Below are 22152 nucleotides of genomic sequence, written 5' to 3'. Positions count from 1 at the left end.
TAAGATGCTATGTTTGGTCTTACTCTGAAACTCCCAGGACAGGCCAAAGCATACACTCTCACTGTATGGTTTCTTTACCAACTCGGTGGAATCCAACACCATGACATATGCTTGAAGATGTGCTTGCTTGGAGTTGCTGGTGTGTTTGCAGTAACAAGGGCCTGGAGGGGCAATTGTGCTTGAAAATGAGGTGAGCAGCAAGGCAAGCTGGTAGTGTTATATTCCTCAGAGGGCTTGCTGTCAAGAACAGTGACAAAGACAGGCACATTACTCAGTATTTACAGCTATTTCTGGGTCAAGGGCTGAGACAAGCATTGGATATGAAATTACCCTCCCCTCTTAATGCAGTACTATAAAATAAAGAGAAATGAAAAGCAATTTCAGGAATTGTGGGGTGAAAATTGGAGAGAAGTAAATTGTTCAAGTTGCTGCCAAAAGAGACAATTACGGATGCTCTCTGTGGCAGTCAAATTCTCTTCACAATTATCACTGCAGTGCTGGAGTGCTTTAGAGCCCTTTCCATGGAGCAAAACCTGACTCGTCTCAACATTTTTTTTTTTCTGTGAGTGCTCACCATTTTGTCCAAGAAAGACATGCTCCCCTCCCCATGGGTTTTTTTGATTCTCTATTGCAATGAAAGGAGGAGACTCTCCTACAAGATACTGCACATACGGAGTCTGGGTGGGAGTGCTGCAGCAGCTTCTTTGAGTTTGCTGCCCATGGGAGTGTGCATTGGACAGCAGTGCAGGAGAAAAGAGCAAACACAGCCCAAAGGTCTTTGGAGCAACCAAAAGCTGGGTCTTCTCTGTACAGAGTCTCTGCAATATCAGCTTAAGGTACTGCTGCTCTTGTAACTAATAGGCTGGTAGAATTGTCTGTGGGACTCTCTCCTCCTGTACTCGGCACTTGTGAGGCTGCACCTTGAATACTGTGTTCAGTTTTGGGCCCCTCACTACGAGAAGGACTTTGAAATGCTGGAGCGTCTCCAGAGATGAAACTGGTGAAGGGTCTGGAGAAAAAGTCTAGTGAGGACTGTCTGAGGGAGCTGGGCATGTTTAGCCTCGAGAAGAGGAAGCTGAGAGGAGACATGATCACTCTCTACAACTACCTGAAATAAGGTTGTAACAAGGTGGGGGTTGGTCTCTTTTCTCCAGCAATGAATGATAGGACAAGAGAAAATGAGCTCATGTTGTGCCAGGGAGGTTTAGTTTGGACAACAGGAAAAATTTGTTCACCGAGAGGGTTATTAAGCATTGGAATAGGCTGCCCAGGGAGGTGGTGGAGTCACCAGCCCTAGAGATTTTTAAAAGCTGTGTAGATGAGGTGCTGAGGGAGTGGTCCTGGCAGCGTGAGGCTAGTGGTTGGGCTTGATGGACAGATAAACTAAAGGCCTGGGGTTTTACTTCCTGCCCCAGCCAGGTGATCTGAGTCAGGATTTATATCTCACTTTGAAAATAGCTGATCTGAAGCTCCTTGACATCTGGCCCTCTCCATGTTAGCAAGCATCAGAAAGACTCACCCATTTCTCTTTAAGAAATGACTTCTAAAAAAAGTGTGTTGCCAGACTTGGCAAATCCAGGTCAGGATGGGTGTTATCACTGCTGCAAGCTTCCCCTCTGATAAAAGTCTTTGCTTTCAGCCTCTCAGAGGAAAAGAAATAGAAGCATGTAAAATCCCCAAAAGAAATTAACTGAGTTATCATTTCACATGTATAATAGAATCCTCACAAAACATTTATAAGTAGTAGTTGTCACTACAGAGTTTCCCAGGTGACTGATTCTCTTTATTACCATTGTGAAGCTGGGGTGGGGAGAGGAAAAATGGATGCTTCTGAACCCCATCCCCTGGTCTGTCCAACTACAGCTGAAGAGATGACTTGTTTTCAGAGCAGCTGAGCAAATTAAGGAAATCACTGTCGGTTCAGGGGCAGACAACACAGGATTTGCTATTGAATATGGAACAACAGGTGAATCAGTCTTCGATCCACCACAGCCTCCTCCTTTGTTTTCATTGCAAGCTGAGCTCTCTTTCGGAGGCAGGCTGCCAGGATCCTCAGTGTCACAGCAGCCCTTTTGTTACTGCTAGGAGCTCTCCTTTTGATGGACAGTAGAAAGTTGTCTGGCTTTTCAATTCAGGTGCTCACTGCACAATTCAAGCATGGGAAACTAATAACCCAGGCATTGCTACTGCATTGATTTTTGGGCAAGATGTTCTATCATTTTATGGCACTGAGATTAGACAGAGTTGCTTTAATTTTCTCCTGAGGAAACATAATGAAATTTCTTTGAAAGAAATATATTTTTCTCCATAATTGTGTCATTATTTGGGTTCCCCCCCCCCCTTCAATTTCTCTAAGGATTGACATTTTTATTTCTTGGATAAGTCATTGAAAATTCCCATCCTAGTCTAAGTAATCCCTGAGAACTGAATGTCAATAACTACTTAGCAGTACCAATGGCAACTGAAAAGCAGGTGGTTTTTAAAATAAACAGAGTAAGAATTAACCGAAACTAAGTACACTTTGACTTAGGTGTACCCTCTCTCTGTCCTGCCCCCAGCATTCTCCTGGATATTGTGATGCTTCAGTACAGAGACTTCAGAATGTGTTGCTAAACTTGAGGTAAGAAACTCTTCCAGCAGCACTGCAGGAAAGAAGTTTCATATTATCTTAGTAAAGAATTCCTTTTCCCCAGTGAAACATTGCCTTTCACTTAAAGAAAACTGCACAGGATCACACTGAGAGGAGAGGATTGTTTTCCAACCCTTTTCATGTAAAAATAAAGTATCAAACAGAGCATTGAAGGCAAGCGGTGAAGGTTAGCAGCATGGAGGTTTATAATACAGGTCAGTTGGAGAATCACCAGCTTCTTTCAGAGAAAGCATAAAATGTGCCATTAACTGGGAAATAACAGTCCACTCTGCAAGGTCAGTGCCTCCCTGGAGCAGTTCAGCAGAGGTCAGTATCTCCAAAGCATTATTGTTTTATTAGTGTGTTTGGTTGTGGCAGTGAGAAGGAGATGACTGAAAAGAGATGCCCAGCTGACCATCAAGAGTGGTGTACCACCTTGCTCTCTAGGCTCACTGGAGATTTCTGAGCACATGAGGAGCTCTTGGACATAGATTACTGTCTTAAAAGAAGACTAAATGTTTGGGTTTGCTTGCTTCCTCTGAGAAAATCCTTTTCTTAGTTGAGGAAATACAAATAAATTATATCATCATTTCTCTAACTGCTGACTTAGAAATTGAAGCCAGCTCTCAAAAATCCCAGTGGCAGATGATCATATTTATAAAATAGCTTTCCAGGGTTTATTATTCTTCAGTTTTTACAATTCTGAAGTGTATTGGCATCATGATTTCTCTCTTAAAAAAACGAGCACTGGAAATGTGCTTTTAAATGAAAATGTACAGTTCTGCCTTATTAACGATGTGGAGGGTTACAAGTACCAAGAACACCATCAAACACTGCAAAAGCTCACATTCTGCTTTGAATTCTCTTGTCTGTAACTTCCTGCTGTAGAGTGCACATTCCCTGTCCCCACTCCTGTGCTGGAAGAAAAAACTGGCCATGGCTGCCAGGCTTTCTGTTCTCATGGAGCTCTTCCAAATGCTTCCTGAACTGGTTGAGTCACAACTCGTTGGGTCAGCTCATGGACTCTCCATTGCAGTTCAGATTTAACACAAATCTATTAAGCCAGGATGCCTGGCTGTGTGCTGAGCAAATTAGGAAGCACCCGAGATGCTCTGCTCGATGCCTGGAGAAAGTAACAACATGGGGATGGAAAGGAACCAGTTTTTTGGTAAGAATAGCACCTCATGCTCCAAAAAGAGGCTTTCCTTACTGGGCCAAACACACGTTTTTTGCTCTTACAGCCAGTGTGTGCTTTGCTGCATACAGCTAAGGACAGAGCATACCATTAGTTGATCCTTCTGGAACATCTTTTGTATCCATTTGCTTTGGAAATGGCTTCCCAAAGGGGGTTTATGTGTTTCTTTTCCAAACAGTACCTATGGAGCTCTATCAATTATCACTCTCTACCTAGTGGTGACCTACAATGGGTTTTTCTTCATATGTTGTTAACTGTCACAGCATAAATTGAACAAAGATGTGAATGCAGTTTATGCATTTAATACCACCATGGAGATGATGATTAGAGTTCCCACTGTCCCAATGCAAGTAGCTAACAAATGACCTAAGCACTTTGCTCAGACCTTTACCTAAATACTGTCATTACTTGACAACTGTGAGCACATTTGGTAGCAGACATATTTATTACACTCTGATCTTATCCCAAAGTTATGTCTCTGATAAACATTTGCTTCACCTGAGACACAGCAGCCTCATCAACTGTTGTTGGATCAGCTGCAACTTGTAAAGTGTTCACGTGTGCATGTTTTTTGGGTTTTCTCCTCCCATTCAGCCTCCGCAGCTGCAGCACCCTGCCGTGAGGGATGCCGCGGGCTAGCGTGAGCGCACCGAACCGGCTTCAAAAAGGGCCGAGAGCGGCGGGCGGCCGCCTGCAGCGGGACCGTGGCGACGCGGAGCTTCGGGCGCCGAGAGGCGCGGGTGTAGCCTCACGGGCTGGGCTGCGGGGCGGGATGCCGGCCCGGCGGCAGGAGCGAGCCCGGACCCCGCCGTCCCCGTCACACGGCTTTGTGGTTCCGTTGCTGCCTGAAAGGCGGACTCGCGCCCGGCGTGCAGTGAGTCAGTCTGCACACAGCGTCGATATTGCGGTGTTTCATGTCCGTGCAGGGCGGGGTGTAGGGGGGCAGCTCCACAAAGCCAACACACCCCACTCCCACAGAGCATCCCGCGCTGTATTGGTATTCTATTGCGTGTGTCCTCCGCCTGGTCTGGATGTTGAGTAAACGATCATCTGTCCTCTGGCACTTGGCAGGGCTGGGAGTTCCTTCCTTAATCCTTCTCTAAGAGTACAGTGGTTAACGAGCCCTACATATAGAGCAGGCAGGCCCACCCCATCGAGCTGCTGCTGATGGTAAGAGCACAGACCCTACCACCTCAGGCACATAGAGACTGGACCCACCCCCCTAACCTGCTGATAATGGTTTCTCTTCTGAGGCAGAGAGAGAAGTTCATTAGCAGTCCAGGACACCCTTGCTGAGGACGGTGTGTCTGCCCTGCGCCATCTGCGCTTATTTTCATCAGTACCACCGTAGGGTTAGTTCTAACTACAAAGCCCCAGTGCATCAGGACCTAGTGCGCACTGTCTTACTGTGCCTCCCGTGACCTCTCATGTGGTTACACCGACAGCCAAGGGCACAGGGGCCCGCCGAGCTGCCCGTGCCGCGGCCCGGTGCGCGCCGTGCCCCGCGGAACGCTGCCGCAAGCGGGCTCTCGCGCACAGCCTGGGCAACGTGTCGCCGCACCGAGCACCGAGTGGCCGGGCGCTGGCGGCAGCGGAGCGACTGAGGGCCGGAGGGAGCGGGGCTCTGCCGCCTCGGCGCGGGCGAGCCCGGGAGTTCCGTCCCGCCCCGCTGCAGGGAGCCCCGGGGCCCGGCCCGGCCCGGCCGCCTCTCGCGCCGTTGCTTGGGACGCCGTTTACGACGGTCCCCCGGCCGCGCCGTACGGCGGGGCTGTCGCAAGGGCTGCCGAGCGGCGGCTGGTTTCCGGTGGGGCCGGCGATGGCGTCCGGGTGGCAGAGCGAGCGGAGCTTGGCGGCGCAACGGGAGCGGCGGCAGCAGCAGCGCGAGGCGCTGCTGGCGCAGGTGGGGTGCCCGGCCCGGCCCGCGGATCGCCCGGCCGCCTCTCCCCCTCCCCTAGGCTGGGTGCCGGGGCGGGCTGGTCTGGCGCAGGTTGGTGCGCTCCTCCCGCCCGAAGGCCCGGCAGCGGCGGCGGAGGCGGCAGGCGGACGGCGGACGGCGTCGCCCTGGGCCGAGCCGAGGGTGCTGCGGTACTGCGAGTGGCGGAAAGCAACCAGGAGCTGAGTTTGGAGTGGCAGCTGCCTGAGTTCATGCGTTTTGCCACTTTAGTGGCACCAATCCGCTTGGTATTTCACTTGCTGTGTTTCTGTGCTCACACTTTTGGAAAGACCCAGGGTCGGTCTTCTTCACATCCTCTGTATACATTGGTATGCACTGATGACATCCCCCCCAGCTCCTCGGCCTTCTCTAGGCTCAGTCCCAGCTTTCAGCCTTTCTTTAAATGAGAAGTTAAAGTTCCCTGTCTTCCTGTCCCATGTTCCCCTAAAGAGTCAGTCTTCTTCCATTTCAACACTTCAGTCATAGAGCAGTAAAAATTTGAACAGCAGACCGACAGCCTGTTTTTCTGGAACCAGGAAGTTAGTTTCCTGGTTATAACTTGCTGTAGTGTTAGCCAAGAATTAGGAACCTCCCACACACAAATACTGGGAGACCGGTGCTAAGCTTGATACCGTTTTATTAGAAACCTGCCTGTATGCTATATTTGCTGCTTATGCAGTAAGCTGCTGATTCTTGTGGTAACTTGTAGGCAGAGTGAATGATAGAATCATAGATGTCACATCAGTTGGCATGGCTTGTTTTGAAGTTTAGGAAGTGGAAGACGACTGTATGGAAGTAAAAATGTGAGAAGAGGACAAGGTATGGAAAAAGGATGAGGGGGTGATGATAAGCTTTTGAGAGAAGGAAGGCTGAAGTAAGCGGCAATCCGATCTTAATGGGCAAAAAAAATAGTAATGGGAAGTTACCTGAATAACCTGAGGCTTAAATGGTAGCGATGTCTTTTCTTCTCTCTTGGAATCTTAGAACAGCCCTGATTGGAAGGACCTTGAAATATCACCTGGTTCAGCCTTGTGCAGGATGGGGAGCCTAGATGAGATTATTTAGTTCAGATGCATCTTGAAAATCTCCAGTGATGGGAATTCTGCCTCTTGTCCCTTCTACGTGGCTTCCCCCTTGTGAAGTGAGAACTTTCTTTCCAAGCACCCTTAAAGTACTGGAACAGTGTGATGAGATCCCTCAGACATCTCTTCTACAGGGAGAAAAGACTTAACTCCTTCAGCCTTTCTTTGCAGTGTGGGTTCTTCAGCTCCTTGGTCATCTTTGTGGCTGTCCTTTGGACCCTCTGTGTTCTGTCCCCATCTTTCTGGGCTTGTGGGGGCCAGCCCTGGACATAGTGCTGCAGGCACAGCTGGACAGGTGCTGAGTGGAGTGGGATGATCACGTCTCTGTCTGTGCCAGTGATACCCCTACAGATACAGCTCAGAGTGAGCTGTTGTTGCTGTGGTGCTTTGCTGAGTCCTGTAGAACTTGTTGCCAGCCAAGATCCTCTGCTCCCTTTCAGCAAGGCTGCTCCCCAGCCACACAGATCCTAGCTTGTACTGGGCTCTTGAGTTTTGTCATCCCAGGTGCAGGACTTTGCACTTGTCTTTGTTAAACTCCATACAACTCTTGCTTGCCCACTCTTGCAGCCTCTCCAGGTGCCTCTGTAAGATGTCTGGCCTTCCTGACGTGTCCACCTCACTACCCAGTTTGGTGTCATTGGCAGACTTGTTGCGGATGCTTTCAGTCCCATCATCCAGATCATTAGTGAAGAAAGTGAGCAATGTCAGGCCCAGTATTGATCTTAGGGGACCCCACTTGTGACAGGCTGCTATGAAGAAGTGGTTAGCTTTTTGCTCTGTCAAGTGTTATTGTAGTAGTTTATTAAATAATAATTTTTCCCCTGACTTGCATAAACAACAGAAAATAAAACTCTTCTGTGAGGATGTTTAAAGAAATTGATATAACTTCTTATTTCCATTATCTGTGGATGATTTTTACATAAAATCATAGAATGTTTTAGGTTGGAAGGAACCTTAAAGATCATCTCATTCAAGCCCCTGGCCATGGGCAGAGACACCTTCCACTAGCCCAGGTTGCTCCAATCAACCTGGCCTTGAGCACTTCTAGGAATGGGGTAGCCACAGCCTCTCTGGACACCCTGATGAGTTTTGATTTTTATTACTATTTCTAACATACTGTTAATTTGATGTAAGAGATGTAGCACTGAACACTTGTGATGTTTTTATAGTAACTGGATTGTGATATTGAATATGCTGCAATCTGTGGAGAAGACAATGGATTTGTATTTAATCTGTCACTATGTTTAGGTAAGTCTGTTTAGGGAGGCAGTAAAGCTGAGAAAGGAGCTTTAAGTGCACTAGTGTTGGAGAAATGCTGCAGCAGTGAGCCAAAGCCACTCTCATAGAGAAGAGGTTGAAGTTGGGGATGAGAGCACTTATTCATAGAGAGGATATGTGGGGAAAAGGAGTTGTTTTTGGCAGTGTTTGAGTTGGGACTAGAAAGCATGGTCATTTTGAGTGTGGGGACTATGTTTCCTGCTGTTAGGATGTGTCTCAAGAGGGCTTTGATGGCAATGTAGTTTTGTAGGTCATAACCCTCTGATGTGTTCTTAGATACTGCTCATCAACCTTGTTGAGGAGTATTGGAAAAACTGATTTGGAGGTTTTAGAATGAAACTAAATGTGACATGTTTTCTTCTTGATAAGTTGTGCTGTATTACCAGGTGTGTATTCAGGATCTGTTTGGAATTTTGTGATTTGGAACGAGAAACATCATCATTATATTGTTCAGCGTGGTCTTAAAGTGCTGTACATACAAATGACTCCTAGATGGAAATCTGAAAAACATACTGCAACTTTTGTGTGATACTAAATGAAACCTTTTGGGGAAGGCAACCACTGGACTCGGTCCAGTGGAGTTGACTTTTTACCACTTGAGACTAACAACTGGGGAGTAAATAGGTCTATAAAGATGTTACATTCCTGCTCAGACAAAAGCAAATCAAGTACTCAAGGTGACTGAGGAAAGAACAAAGGAAATGATTTACAGACATATTACAGATTTCTGTATGATACCAAAAAGTGTGTGCAGTCCTGGTCCTAACGTCTCAAGGAGAACTGAACAGCCTTGGAGAAAGTGGAAAGTAAGATATCAGTCTTGGTACAAACTATCCAAGGGGACTAAAGATTTTGAGATGAGGAAAAAAGGCTGAGAAAACCTCAGAGAATTATGTAAAATCATAAGTGATGCAGAGAAGGGAACAGAATTGCTATCTGCTGTTTGTTTCACCATAAAAACTAGACCCTATAAGGGACTTGCAGGCAGCCAGTTCAGAGCAGACAAAAGAAAGGAACTTTTACAGCACATTGCAAAATACTAAACTAATTTCACACAGAAGTAACAGAGCAGCTAATCAAGAAGTCTTAAGAATTTTACCATTTTACATAGCTTAATGTTAGGTTGTTTAGTCTATAAGTGGGAAGAGGAAGCATGCAATGAGTTTTTTAAAAAAACAACAAAATAGTTTCATTCCTAAATTTCTCTTTCAGCCAAAACAGAAATAAAGCAATAAAGATAATGTATTTATTATACACTTCTGCTAACACATTCTAAAATGCTGCTACAGAAAGAGAAGTGAGAGAAAACAAACTTCAACATATCATCTCCTTGCTTCAACTTTTAGTTCTTACTAAACCCAGCAGTTGGTAATGTTTATGATAATGATCAGTAATCAAATAATGAAGTGTTGGCATGCAAATTGTTAGTAAGCTCCAGAAATAGCGTCTTGTTTTGATGAGTGTGATAGTTCATGACACTACTGTTTTAGTTTGCAAGTTTAGAACAAGAAAATAATCTGATTAATGTTTTGGTAAGTGCAAGGTTCTATATTTTTGCTGAACAGGAATACTTTTTTTTTTATGCAAAGTAGCAATAATTCAGTCTTGAATTTTTCTGGCATCAGTGCTGTGACATGGTATTTCTTACTTCAGTGTAGCTCTTCTGTGCCTTTTTTTTATGGATTTAGTTGTTCACTCTTTGGTCTCTGAGAATGATGTGATTTCACCTTTGCTTGTGCGGAAAATCCTGTCTTTTAATTGTTAAGGATTACTGCTGGATTGCAGTTTTCTCCTGATGATGGTACATATTGACTTAAAAAAAAAAGACGTTGAGGGTGGGGAAATAAGACCTCAGAATTTCAAACAAATGAAATATATTCTGGAAACAGTGTAAATGGTACTTTGAAGCAGGTTTGTTATATAAACAAGAAATTGTGTCTTCGGTTTTACTTACTTAGGTTTCTGAAAAAAATTGATTTGAGATGTGTGAGATTATCTTTGTAACCGTTTTGTTTGATGCTCTTGACTTGGACCTCTACTTTTATTTTTTGTTTACTTTTTCTGTTTTCTTTCCCTTGAAAATACAATCTAGAATTTAAAAAAAAAAAAACCCCAGTGTGTAAGAATATGACTGACTTCTCAGTAATTGAGCTCTCAACAAGCCCTGAAATCAGCAGCTTTTCTTGGTGAAGTACAACCAGGTATTTCTTCATAAAAGCCTAAGGATTGAGTTGTTGCAGTGATTAGTATTTGCTGAGGTGGTGGAGTAGTTTGGAAGTATTTTATGCTTGAGTTTTCAGTGGAAAATTACAGAAATCTCTCAGACAGGAATTAATAGCAAAACACACCACTGTTAGGGGCTACAGGGCTGTTGTTTGATGGAAGTTGCTTCTGTGCAACCTTAAGCTCCTCCCCTTTTAAAATTTCCTTTTAAAGTCCTTTATTAAGTATTACATTCCTTTCTCTGTCAAGGCAAATGAGTGTGTTGGGATTGGTATGCTCACTTAGATCTTTGAGTGGTACTAGAAGAGTAACAGCACTGAGGAATGAATACTGTCCTTTCACAAAAGGTTTTCGGACTTTTGACAAAGCACCACTGTATTAAGCATTTTTGCAAGCAGCATCTTTGATTTAACTTGCAGGTCATTTTAGAAGGTGAGTGATGAAGATGGAGATATTCCTTCTTATATTATGTAAATCTTTCCTCTACAGCTTACTCTGTCAGTACATTGGAGAGGTCCCACATTAATAGGAAATATATGCCTACAGTTTCCTAGCAGTAGTAGCTATTCCAGTACATCTATTTATCTGTTGTGTCTGCAGCTATACCAGAACAAACAGTTAATGCCTCCCAGATGTTTCTGAGTGAAGGTTAACATCTCCTTCAGTCTGCTGTTTGAATTGGATGTCTGACTGATCTATAATGATTATTGATCACAAGAAGTGTAAATGATAGAGGTGATGGTTGTTTCAGTGACCTATCTTCTGTGCCTTTTGACAGGTGAAAATGACAAAGAGTGGTGACATTTCCAGCTGACACGGCTGTGTCTGGAGGAGGTAGAGGTACAGGCAGCACTCTGACTCGGTTATGATTTGGCAAGCTGGGGTGAAAGCTAAGCCCTTCCTTGTCTTTCCACTGCTGTCCTCCTTGGGAAAGCTTTGTGGATGTAACTGTTGAAGGTAAAAAAGTAGTCTAAGAGTTCACAAAAGTAAATGTGTTATTTTGATAGAGAATTGGTATAAGAGCATCAGAACTGCAAGACAGGGTATATATGAGATTGAAGGGTGATCTTATTAACATTTATAAATATCTACACGGTGGGTGTCAAGAGGTTGGGACATCCCTTTTTTCTATAGTAGATAGTAACAGGACAAGGGGTAATGGAATGAAGCTGGAACACAAGAAGTTCCACTTAAACATAGGAAGAACCTATTTCACGGTGAGAGTGATGGAGCCCTGGCACAGGCTGCCCAGAGGGGTTGTGGAGTCTCCTTCCTTGGAGGTCTTCAAGACCCGCCTGGACATGTTCCTGTGCAACCTGATCTAGGTGAACCTGCTTCTACATGGGGGTTGGACTAGATGATCTCTAAAGGTCCCTTCCAACCCCTACCATTCTATGATATTCAGGTTCCCTGAAGGTAAGCAGTCACATAGCCAAGGCCCTGAGCTTTCGGGTGATGGATGCTGGGAGTGTGGTACAGGCTACAGCAGCCTTTCTGATAGTTGAATGCAGAAACCAGTGAGTGGAACGCTTTGTGGGATAGTATGGGAGATGGTCCTAAAATTAGAAACAAAAGCTTATTGTTTAGATTTTGGGTGTCTTAGTGTTCACATCTGGAGGACTAGGCTAGGTGTTAGATCTTTTGAACTTGTGAACTTGCGTAGCAGAAATCTGTTGCTGAAAGGAGATTTATCCACACTTCTTCCCCAGTGTGCACGTTTTACCGTCATTCCTTGTTCTTAAACTAGTAGCCTTGATGTCTTTACTAGAGGGGCAGCTTGGAAGCTTGATCTGCAGGAAGCTTTTGGTGGAATTAAATTTGTGGCTTCCCTCAAGTCCAGAGTGCAGGGACAGGCCTGTGCAGGGAAGATGGTGGGAACAAATAAGGAGGAGTGGGGAGAGGAGAGGTATGAGAAGAGAGCCTGGCCCTTCTATGGCAGGTAACCATTACAGGAGCTGAGCTGCTGCTCTCTGCATTGGGTGTTTTTGTCATGCTGTACTGATCTAGTGTTGTGCTGTAGAGTTTCTTCTGATTGCTTGTTGGAGAAAAAGGGGTTTTTTTCCTCATTGAACTATTGAGTGGTGGTGATTATCATCTGAAGAACTAGAGGTTGACCACAGTTAAAAATGGGAAATTGCATGGTGTCTGTAGTGGTATGGAAAATTTTCTCTGACCTTGTTGAGAACTGAAATGGTAGCTAGAGTCAGGGTCAGGAGACCTGTCAGGATTTCCTTGAGCTGGAGAGGGAGTGTTTTAGCCTTCCTCCCTACATGGCATCCCTCCATCCTTTCTGAACACACCTTTAGGAGACTGTCATGTAACAACCTTCATTTACTGTGTGACTTAGACCTTGGCTTTCAGCAGTGTCTTTGATTGTTCCTGCTCCTTCCTGGGGTGGCATGGTGTAATTTCTACAGCTTTTGGTGTTTGTGTCTGCAGTGTGTTACAGGCTGTTTGGAGTAAGTTTTATTCTTCATTTAGCAGATCCTGTTGTCAACTACTGTGCAGGCTGGTCTTAATGACCTACTTAATGAAAACCAGAAAGCACTTTTCCTGAACTTGATTTCCTTCCTCATTCAGATGGGCCTGTGAAATCTGAGATCCTTTGACCTACTTGTGGTAAAGGCTATGAAGTTTGTCTCTGTTCACCTTGACAAACGTGACTAACACAGTGCTGTAATTATTTTTTTTATAACACCTTAGCATCAGACCTTTCAGACTGCTTTGCCAGCATCATACTTCACCTTGTGCTTGTTGCTAAGGAGACTGAACAACTTTATTAGCCCAAAGCTTGCCCATCTTGACAGATTGTTGCTTGTGGTGGTCCTCTGTGTTTGAGTGTAGCATAAACAATCATTTGCATAACTAATGCAGTACTTTTAAATAGACTTATTTCAGAAATATAGCATCCTATATTTATGGAAAAATCCTTAAGAATATTGCAATGGTGACCTAAAATGTACCTAATGCTAAGTACTCATTGGTAAAGGGGAAAGGATATTTTGGTGGTGTCAAAGTATTAATGAATTTTAATGTGAACTAAATGCTTGAACTCTGTGAGATGTGAGACTATTAGAGTTGACCTTCATAGCACAGATGGATGTCTGACAGGATTTAACTAGTTTTTCTTCTTTTTCTACTTTTTTATAAGATGCTAGTAAGCCTTGTGTCATTATAAAAGACAAGTAGAATAGACAGGTAAGGTTTGAAGTTAGCAAAGTAGTGACTTAGATTTTCTTTCTCCCCTCCACTTAAGAAAACTGTATGTGCGTGTGGGGAGAAAGCATTCACCAACAGTAAAAATGAATATTGTAATGTGATGGTAGGGGGAGCTAGACAGTTTTTAGACAGAATCGAAGAGTATCACTGCTAACTTTCTATTGTCATCTTAAAATTATAATTAAGATGAAAATACATCTTCTTTGATCTTTTTAAAGCTATCTCTTGTGTTACATACAGGTATTGTTAAGAATCTTCTATATTTTGTGCCTTTGTCTGAAAGGAAACAAACTTTCACCTGATGCTTCCGTGTCTGTCTCTCTGTTTCTAAGACTCTGGTGGTATTGCCACTACAGATTCATCTGCTACAATTCTGCTTCATTTAGTATGCAGGAGACAACAGTCTGCACTTTGATGGTTTCTAGTCATTCAGTGTTCTGAACATTTATTTGTGTACTTCAGCCAAAATGATGATCCACCTTTTTTATTAGAATCATGTATCTCAATTACCTAAATACTTCCCTGTGTTTTTTTTTAATATTTATTCTTAGATCTATTAAAAAGTATAAAAGCTCCTTTTATACCTTATTTATAATGTTAACTTCATTTCATGCAATGTATATTTGTAACTCCAGTAACATGAAGGAAATGGTAATTTTATTTAAAATATACCTGTTCTGGAGAAGGATAAGAGGCTAAATCTTCGTATACAGGCAAAGAGCATGATAAATGTAGAAATGTTGGCAAACTGATCTTTATTGTCCTTGATTTGAGATGCTTATAAATTTATATGCCCAAGAAATGCCAAAGGGATAGAAGGGAACTGTTGACTTCATCTGTGCAGGTCTTTCTCAACCAGAAGTGGAACGGAGTCTTTCCTTTTCCCAGTCTAAGTCTTATTGACATGTTTCATGTTTACTTGTGGTGTGAACAAATTTGGAGTCTGTTTGTGTTGTATTTTCCCATTTAGAACTATATTCAAGTTCCCTTTTCTCCACTGTTTCATGTCTGTCCAGTTAGAAGCTAAGTTTTGTGTATGTGTGGCTTGTAGAAAGTTGTGTTCTTGAGGTTATTACTCCTCACTTGTTCATGAACCATACTTAGTCAATTTATCGTAGATGAATATATTTTTAAGACAGAAGGAGGACCACTGATGTCTGTATGGACTAAAGAGAAAATATCCTTTAGTGATCTTCATAGTTTCAAGGATGGTGTCCAGATGGAGAGATATTCTAGGATGGCCAGGGCTAGCCAGTGTGCCCTCTGGATCACGGAGAGGTAGCAAGAAACCTGCATCTTTTTGAGTCTTGGGTGATTTTGGTCACCATGTGTTATGCTTAAAAGCTGTTTCAATCTCACTGAAAATATAGTCCTGCTAATTATTTTGTTTATTGATAAATGTCATGGTTTAGGCCTATCTAGGAACAAATGACCATTGATGAGCCGTAAGTACTGAGGGCCTTTGGAACCTCCTAAGGACAGGAAGGGCTCAGTTGACACTTATGGTCCCTGCAGAAACAGACAAGACTACTCAACTTGGGGAAGAAAATAGAAATTAATCCAACATCAACCAAAACCATAACAAACAGAAACCAACACAGAGTGACATGATGATGAAGAGCACAACTAGCCCTTTAAGACCACCTTCCCCCTACTCTCCCCTCTTCCTGGGCTCAGAGCCTTGATCCTGGTGTCTTTATGTTCTCCCTCCTGAATGCCTCAGAGGGGCAAGGAATGGGGGTTTAAGTCAGTATTTTCCGTATGTTGCCTGCAGTTTGTATCTCCTCTGGGCAGGAGGACTCCCTGCTGCTCCTCCCTGCTCCAGCACAGGGTCCCTCACAGGTCAGGCAGCCCTGCACAGGCCGCTCCAACGTGCGTTCATTCCGAGGGCTGCAGCTCCTTTCCGTCTCCTGTGTGAGTCTCTGGGGCCTGCAGGCTCTCCAGCATGGCCTGTGCCATGGCTTCAGTCTTACCATTTGGAGAATTCATTCCTTTAGATACTTTGGAAATTGTGTATGTGAGTTGTGCTTTTGCATTGGAATAATTATATAGAGAAATTTTTCACATAGCAAGTCCACTGTATCATATGTCTTATATGCAGTTCTTGAAGGCTGCAAGAACAGGAGGCTTCTCAGAACAAAGAATGGGGATTTAATGTCTTTATGTCGCTCTTGTTTAGGATGATAGGATGAAATTAGTGCTAGAGAATAGCTGTAGCTTGAGGAAGGAGGGTGCATAATACATTTTGGTTGAATTTCCCGTTTAACGTGTAATCTGAAAGTGTTTTTATTGCAGCCCTCTAGAAGGAAAAGTTCTCAAGTGTAGTTCCTGACATTGTGGATGATTGTGTTAGTGTGGCTTAAAGGTGTGTCTGTTAGTAAATGCTACTGAACTTCTTCTCCTTTCATCTTAGGCCAAACTTAGTTATGAAAAAGAGCAGAGACAGAAGCTGCTGAAGCACCTACGAGGTGAAGATACGTGGATGCTTGCTGATGTGAATGAACGTGTGGAACAACTGGAGAAGGTGACAGAACTCATCGAATTGTGTTGTTAGCTTTAGCTTTACAGTGTGTTCACGTGAACAGAAGGCTTTGAGGGCTTTAAGATGATCTTTAAAAACCTCCAGATTTCTGAATTCTTTATGCTTTGGTATTAGCTTTTTCAAATAAATAATCTTTTACTCACAGAGAGGAAAAATTGCTGTCTTTTAATTTCAGCTTTAATTTCTGCAAAATGCAGAAGAGCAAGTGCTGCCAGAGAAGAATAGTCTCATGAAAAGAAATCTGGAAGATCCAAATCTTCTTAACAGTCCCATTTGTGGTCATTCACAGGCAAAGCCTTAATGGAACCTCTGAATATCACATCCATTTAGTGTAGAAATCTGTACAGATATTTTAACAAATGACAGATATGTATTGATGATGCAGTGATTCCTGAGGAAATAGATTTCATCAAAATAAATGTAGTGTGTAAGATATTCTAGGCATAGTTATAGTGCCTTAGTTCCAGTATAAAAGATACAGGAGGAGGAAGGAAAGTGGATCATGGATGTGAGACGTGTCCTCCCTGCCCAATCCCCATCCTCAACAAAAGAGAGAAAGGGTAGTAGGAGTAAAACATAGCTGTGACATTTTTCAGTGTGATTTGATAAGTAGGCTGTGATTGTTTCTCATGTATATGGGTGATTTGGTTTACTGGATCTCATTTACAAACATTTACTTGTAGGAACATTCTGTGCAGAAAAAGAAAAAAAAGGATAAGCATTCGAAAAAGTCAAAGAAAAAAGAAAAGAAGAAAAATAAGAAACAAAAATCTGAAGAGAAGGATGACTTACATGATAGTTCTTCGGTAAGTAAGAGACTTCAAAATGTTGTAAATGACATTTTTAAAAGCTGCACCATTTTAGTCTATGTGGGTATGTGTGATTAGTAAAATTAGACTCATTCTTACCATTTTCTACTGGGAAAAACTTTGACAAAATTTATCTTAATATACTGAGCAATTAATTTAAATGATGATGTTGTATGAATGCTTGTGAATTTTATAATTTTGAATTCACTTGTTACAAACTAAGAGATTTATAGTTTTTCAGCAGAAAGTGAAAAAAATCTTCAATTTCCTAGGATAGAGTGGAAAAATTTGTAGTTTCATTGTAGTTAGTAGCATATGGCAGAGTGATGTGTCTAAAATTGCAAATACTTGACTTGATTTTAAGCATGAGTTACTGCTACCTTTTTCCATGCATGTTCAATCATGGAAACTTCCAACAACATGAGAGTTGTATGTGGGTCTGAAGGGGGAGGCTCAAATTCTTGCATGTGAATCTGTAAACATATGCCTTTACATTGAGGGGCACTCTGGCAAAACAGTTCAGACTCTGCATTAGAAATCTGGGTTCTGCTTTCTGACCACGTGTAAAACACTCTCCCAGCATTTTGGTGCAAGTCAGGGAGCACTGTGATTTTTTTCTTTTTAGAAAATCTTTTATTGAGTGAAGGAACATGCAGTGTGAGGAGATTGTGAGGTGAAGTATGCTTTTCAGTATGGGAAGTAACCTAAGGCAGAAATGTCTCACATTTCCCATGGGAGTCATCAAAACCCCTCAGATTGCATTAGTGAGTCCTGGGCTACAACACAGTCCTGGCTGATACAATGCCTGTTAAATGTCTGTTACTCTCATGGCAGGTTCATGTAAATAGCAAAGAAAGTGTTCAATGGGGGCTTACTTGCTTCAAATATCAAACCTCAGTACATTGTTTGCAAGTACAAGGGTAGGAAGTTGCATATGAAAATAGGAGGTTACGTGTGCACTGCCTTATATTTTACTGTTACTGGTTTTACTTTTTTAGCGTAAAACATACTCAGTGATGAATTTAGATTTAAAAAACCTAAAATTGTTTTTGTAATGCCATAAAAGCAATTGATTTTGGTTTTGTTTTTATTCTGACAGTTTTAACTTCAGCTGTGTTATGCTAATAAACTACCCATGTGAACTAGTGTGATGTGCTCACTGATGTGCTCATGAAGTATGGTGGAATGTTTTTATCATGAAGGAAAAATATCTCATGGGAGTGGTAATGCTAATCGTGATCAGTTTTGATAATCAATAGAAGTATTGCATTTTGTCAACATATAATAGTATGTTTAGGTGTTACTACTCTTTATATTAAACTGTATTTCTAGGATTCTTCAGTTGAATGGGTTGAGTCAAATGTGTCACAGTCAGATAACACAGAAAAGGCTTGGAAGGTCAACAAGCAGTCAGATGCTGAGAAGGAACCCTCCATGCAGGTGAGCAGTCTGATAACTACTCCAGAAATAAATTTGATGTGACCAATTGTGAAACGTGCTTAGGTTTCTCGACAACTCTGTTTCAATGTGTTGAACAAAACCCATTTTACAGACAAACCTATTTAGCTAGGTAAATGTTATATTTCATCCTTTGAAAGACTTCGGTACCTAATAGTTGCTTAGTATTTTACCAAGGTATTACACTTAAATTGCCTAGCACCAGTTCCTTTCATTGTGTTTTGAGACTCTAGCAACTTGGCTTGATTTTCTTCAAGAGATCAATTTAAAGATCTTGACTAGATGTGTTATTTTTTTCTGTGTAATTTCTACAGTTGAATGAATTTTTGGTTTTGTGGTGACTAAAAAGGTATAAAGAAGAGAGGTGTAGAATTTTTCAGCAATGATATTTATAGACTCAGTGCCTCTTTTTATTTTCCTGTGTGAATTCTGTTTCCAGTAAGCAGTGTTTCTTCTGGAAAATGGAGTAATTCTGAAATGAACTCTGATTTTAGTAACGTAAATATAGTCACATATCACGACATCCTCAGTTGTGTGAAAATGATGATTTTTAATTTAGTGTCTAGTTCCACTCCTGAAAAAAGTCTGTTTCTCATTCTGAATTTGTGCATCTTGTGAAAAGAAAGAAAAAAGATCTCTGAATCGCGGAATGGTAGTGGTTGAATCATATCTGTCTTCTTAGAAATGTGTAAACTAATATAAATTCGTATGTCTGTCATGATAATCTATACTGCAAAACCATTTTTTTTGCAAGAATTTATTGTATAATATGTGCTGTGGTCTTGTCTACTTTTGACTGAAGTGTGTGTTTTTGAAAGGCATATCCTAATCATCTCTAATTATTGTAGTTTTACTCACATTATGAAGAAGTCTTGGATTGTGGAAATCCATTAAACTGAAAACCACAGGATGGTAGAGGTTGGAAGGGACCTCCACAGATCATCTGGTCCAACCCCCTGCTCAAGCAGGTCCACCTAGATTAGGTCACACAGGAACATGTCCAGGCGGGTCTTGAAGACCTCCAGAGAAGGAGACTCCACACCCTCCCTGGGCAGCCTGTGCCAGGGCTCCATCACCCATACTGTAAATAAGTTTAAGGAAAAATTTAAGTTGAGCTTTTTGTCTTCTCGCTTCTGTCCATTACTCTTAGTCCTATCACTGGACACTACAAATAAGTGTTGCCCCATCCTCTTGACAAACATTTTTTAAATACTTTTAAGTATTAATGGGGTCCCTTGTCAGTCTCCTCTTCTCTAGGCTGAACAGCGTCATTTCCTGCATCCTTTCCTCATAAGGAAGATGCCTCAGTCCTCTGATCATCTTGGTGGCCCTGCTCTGGACTCTCTCCAGTTCTCTGTCCCTCTTGACACTAATCTGGGATTAGTCCAGTCTGCTTGCTTACAAACAAAACCCCAAAACCTCTCAGTAACAAAAAGTAACCCCAAGTCACAGATGATAGAGTCAAAATCTCTTCAGTGGTGCCCAGTGATGGGACCAGAGGCAATGTGCACAAACTGAAACCCAGGAGTTTCTATCTGAACATAAGGAAACAGTGTTTTACTGCAAAGGTGACCAGGCACTGGAATGAGTCTTGTGGAAAGGTTGTGGAATCTCCATCCTTTGATAGATTTACAAGCTGTCTGGACATGGTCCTGGGAACTGACTTTAGGTAGCCTTACTTGGGCAGAGGAATTGGACTGCATGACCTCCAGTGGTCCTATGAGCATCCACTTCTGCTGGTCCGTGTTGCTTGCTAATATAGGCATAGATGCTATCGAGTCACTTGAAGATAGATGATTTTTCAGTTCCTTGTCTTTCTTAGAGGAAATCTGAGAACTCTGTGGTCTGTTGCCTAATATTTTTTAACAGAGGAAATGTGACAAGTAACATCTATGAGGACTGACAACTCAGACTTGAGCCCTACCAAAGATATGGAAAGTCTCCTTCAAGGATATATTTTTAAATAGATGTAGTCTTTCCATTTTGATTGCTCTACTATCTACTGGTGTCCCAAATACTTGTGTTTGTAGAGTAGTTGTGTATAACGTGTATGTCACTGCTTTGTTTTGAGGCTTCAGGTTTTGTGTGTATAAAAAGCAGTAGACTTTTTATATGCTGCTTTTCTTTAGAAGAATATTCCTCATTTTTAAAATCTCCTTGCTCCAGCCTGGGTTTTGTAAATACAATTTTCTACGTGTTATTGTGGGTGTAGTTCACAGAATGGAGATGTGTAACTGTTTAATTTAAGGGTGTGGTTGGTGCTTAGATACCCAAGGTAAGAACTATCCTCAGTTACTGGCTGCAGATTTTTTATTCACTACAAGAGAGATGTAAGAGGTCATGAAGTCAGAATTAGCAAGATGGAAGGGAATAGGTCTAGATATACAGTGTTTGTTTAAGCAAACAATAATCAGCCTGTATGAGTTGCATGTTTACTGGTGTCTTAAATACATTATGAAGATGTATATCAAATTACAGAAAAACGCTTATGAAATTTGTATAAGTGAATATTAAAAAATTGAAAGATTGGTGTCCTTAAAATCATATTTACTTTTGATTAAAGTATTTCATATGGATTTGTAAAACCTATACTCTTCATTGTAAGTAACTTGCACTAATTTGATTTGTACCTAAGCCATATTTTTGTTGGAAGTATGAACACTAATTCTTTGTATTTATTTTAAAGAGAGAAGAATGGATGAATTTAGACTTCATGTCATTGAAAACCACGTCAGTAGCAGCTGTCAAAGGTGAGAGACACAAAGAAAAAATAGTGGAACGACAGAAAGCTCAAGAACTTGAGCAGGTAGGAGGAATTGATATATCAACTTTTTTCTACATCTTACTAAATTTTTATGTGATGAGTTAACCAATGAATTGGTTGAAATACTTAACTCTTTGTATGGTTTTTAAAGTAATACTTGATGTGTTGTGTGATAGCAATTTTAATTGAATTGGTCAGTTATTTGTTTTGTTTGGGATGGGAAGTGTTCATACAGTGGACTTCTGTGGTGAAAAGCCTTCCAGGTAAGGAGAAAGCCGGGTTTATTAGTACTGATTTATTTGAAGGGCTTCTGAGATGTTTTACTTAGTAATGATGACAGACTTGTTCTGGCCTTCCCCATGGTGTGTGTGAAAGGAGCACCGTTGTTCTGCATGGTCAAAGCCTACCTAAGGTACTGTGTTAAAGTGTAGGGTGCTGTGAGGAGAGAATCCGTAGCAGTTGCTGTGGCTTTTGTGCCCCAGTTGTGCATGAACACATGGGTGCATCCGGATCTGACTGTGGATGGGATTGCTGTCATTAAATTAGCTCTTTTCCATATAGTTGCTGACTGTTTCATTTGTTCATCTAGCTCTTTAACTGCAGTGTAGTCTGAGCTGAAAACAGTTCCTGATCACCATCTGATATTTACTTGTTCTAATGTCTCACAGTAGGCTGTTTAACGCTGTTAGGTTTTCCAGTCAGTTACGTTGTGGCTAGGAACCAGCCTGACCTGTGATACGCAGCACTTTGATCATTGACATTTGAGAAGGGATTAATCTGTTTTTTTTTTTTTTTCCCCCACATACTGAACATTTTTTCTGAACTATTGGAGAACCATTTCATGTGGAGATCATAAATCACCAGAATGTCAGCATGTATTATATGGTTAATGACAATTTATACATATTCTTGATCCTAGAAGAACATGGTTTTTATATATTTTCCCATCTAACCACTTGCTCTCCATGTGGCTTTATACTGTTGTGTTTTGTACACCAAAATGTCTGTCCTTTCTTTGAT

The 22152-nt window shown here is 41.9% G+C and overlaps 1 protein-coding gene across 4 annotated transcripts in view; it reads left to right on the top strand.

Moving 5' to 3' along the window:
* The first annotated feature begins 5603 nt into the window (after nt 1-5603).
* Nucleotides 5604-22152, top strand: part of CWF19L2 (CWF19 like cell cycle control factor 2) — a 74053-nt gene continuing 57504 nt past the window's right edge. The window contains exons 1-6 of one of the 4 annotated variants that reach the window (XM_061991920.1): nt 5639-5724; nt 11119-11297; nt 15973-16083; nt 16785-16907; nt 18243-18350; nt 21055-21174. In XM_061991920.1, coding sequence (XP_061847904.1) covers nt 16042-16083; nt 16785-16907; nt 18243-18350; nt 21055-21174 — 393 coding nt within the window. In that variant the 5' untranslated portion in view covers nt 5639-5724; nt 11119-11297; nt 15973-16041. The other 3 variants (XM_061991901.1, XM_061991911.1, XM_061991927.1) reach the window with 3 other exon arrangements.

The sequence above is a fragment of the Colius striatus genome, chromosome 1, assembly GCF_028858725.1.
Source record: "Colius striatus isolate bColStr4 chromosome 1, bColStr4.1.hap1, whole genome shotgun sequence".
NCBI lineage: Eukaryota > Metazoa > Chordata > Aves > Coliiformes > Coliidae > Colius > Colius striatus.
The sequence above is the reverse complement of the archived record's forward strand: the minus strand, read 5'-3'. Positions and strand labels throughout refer to the sequence as shown.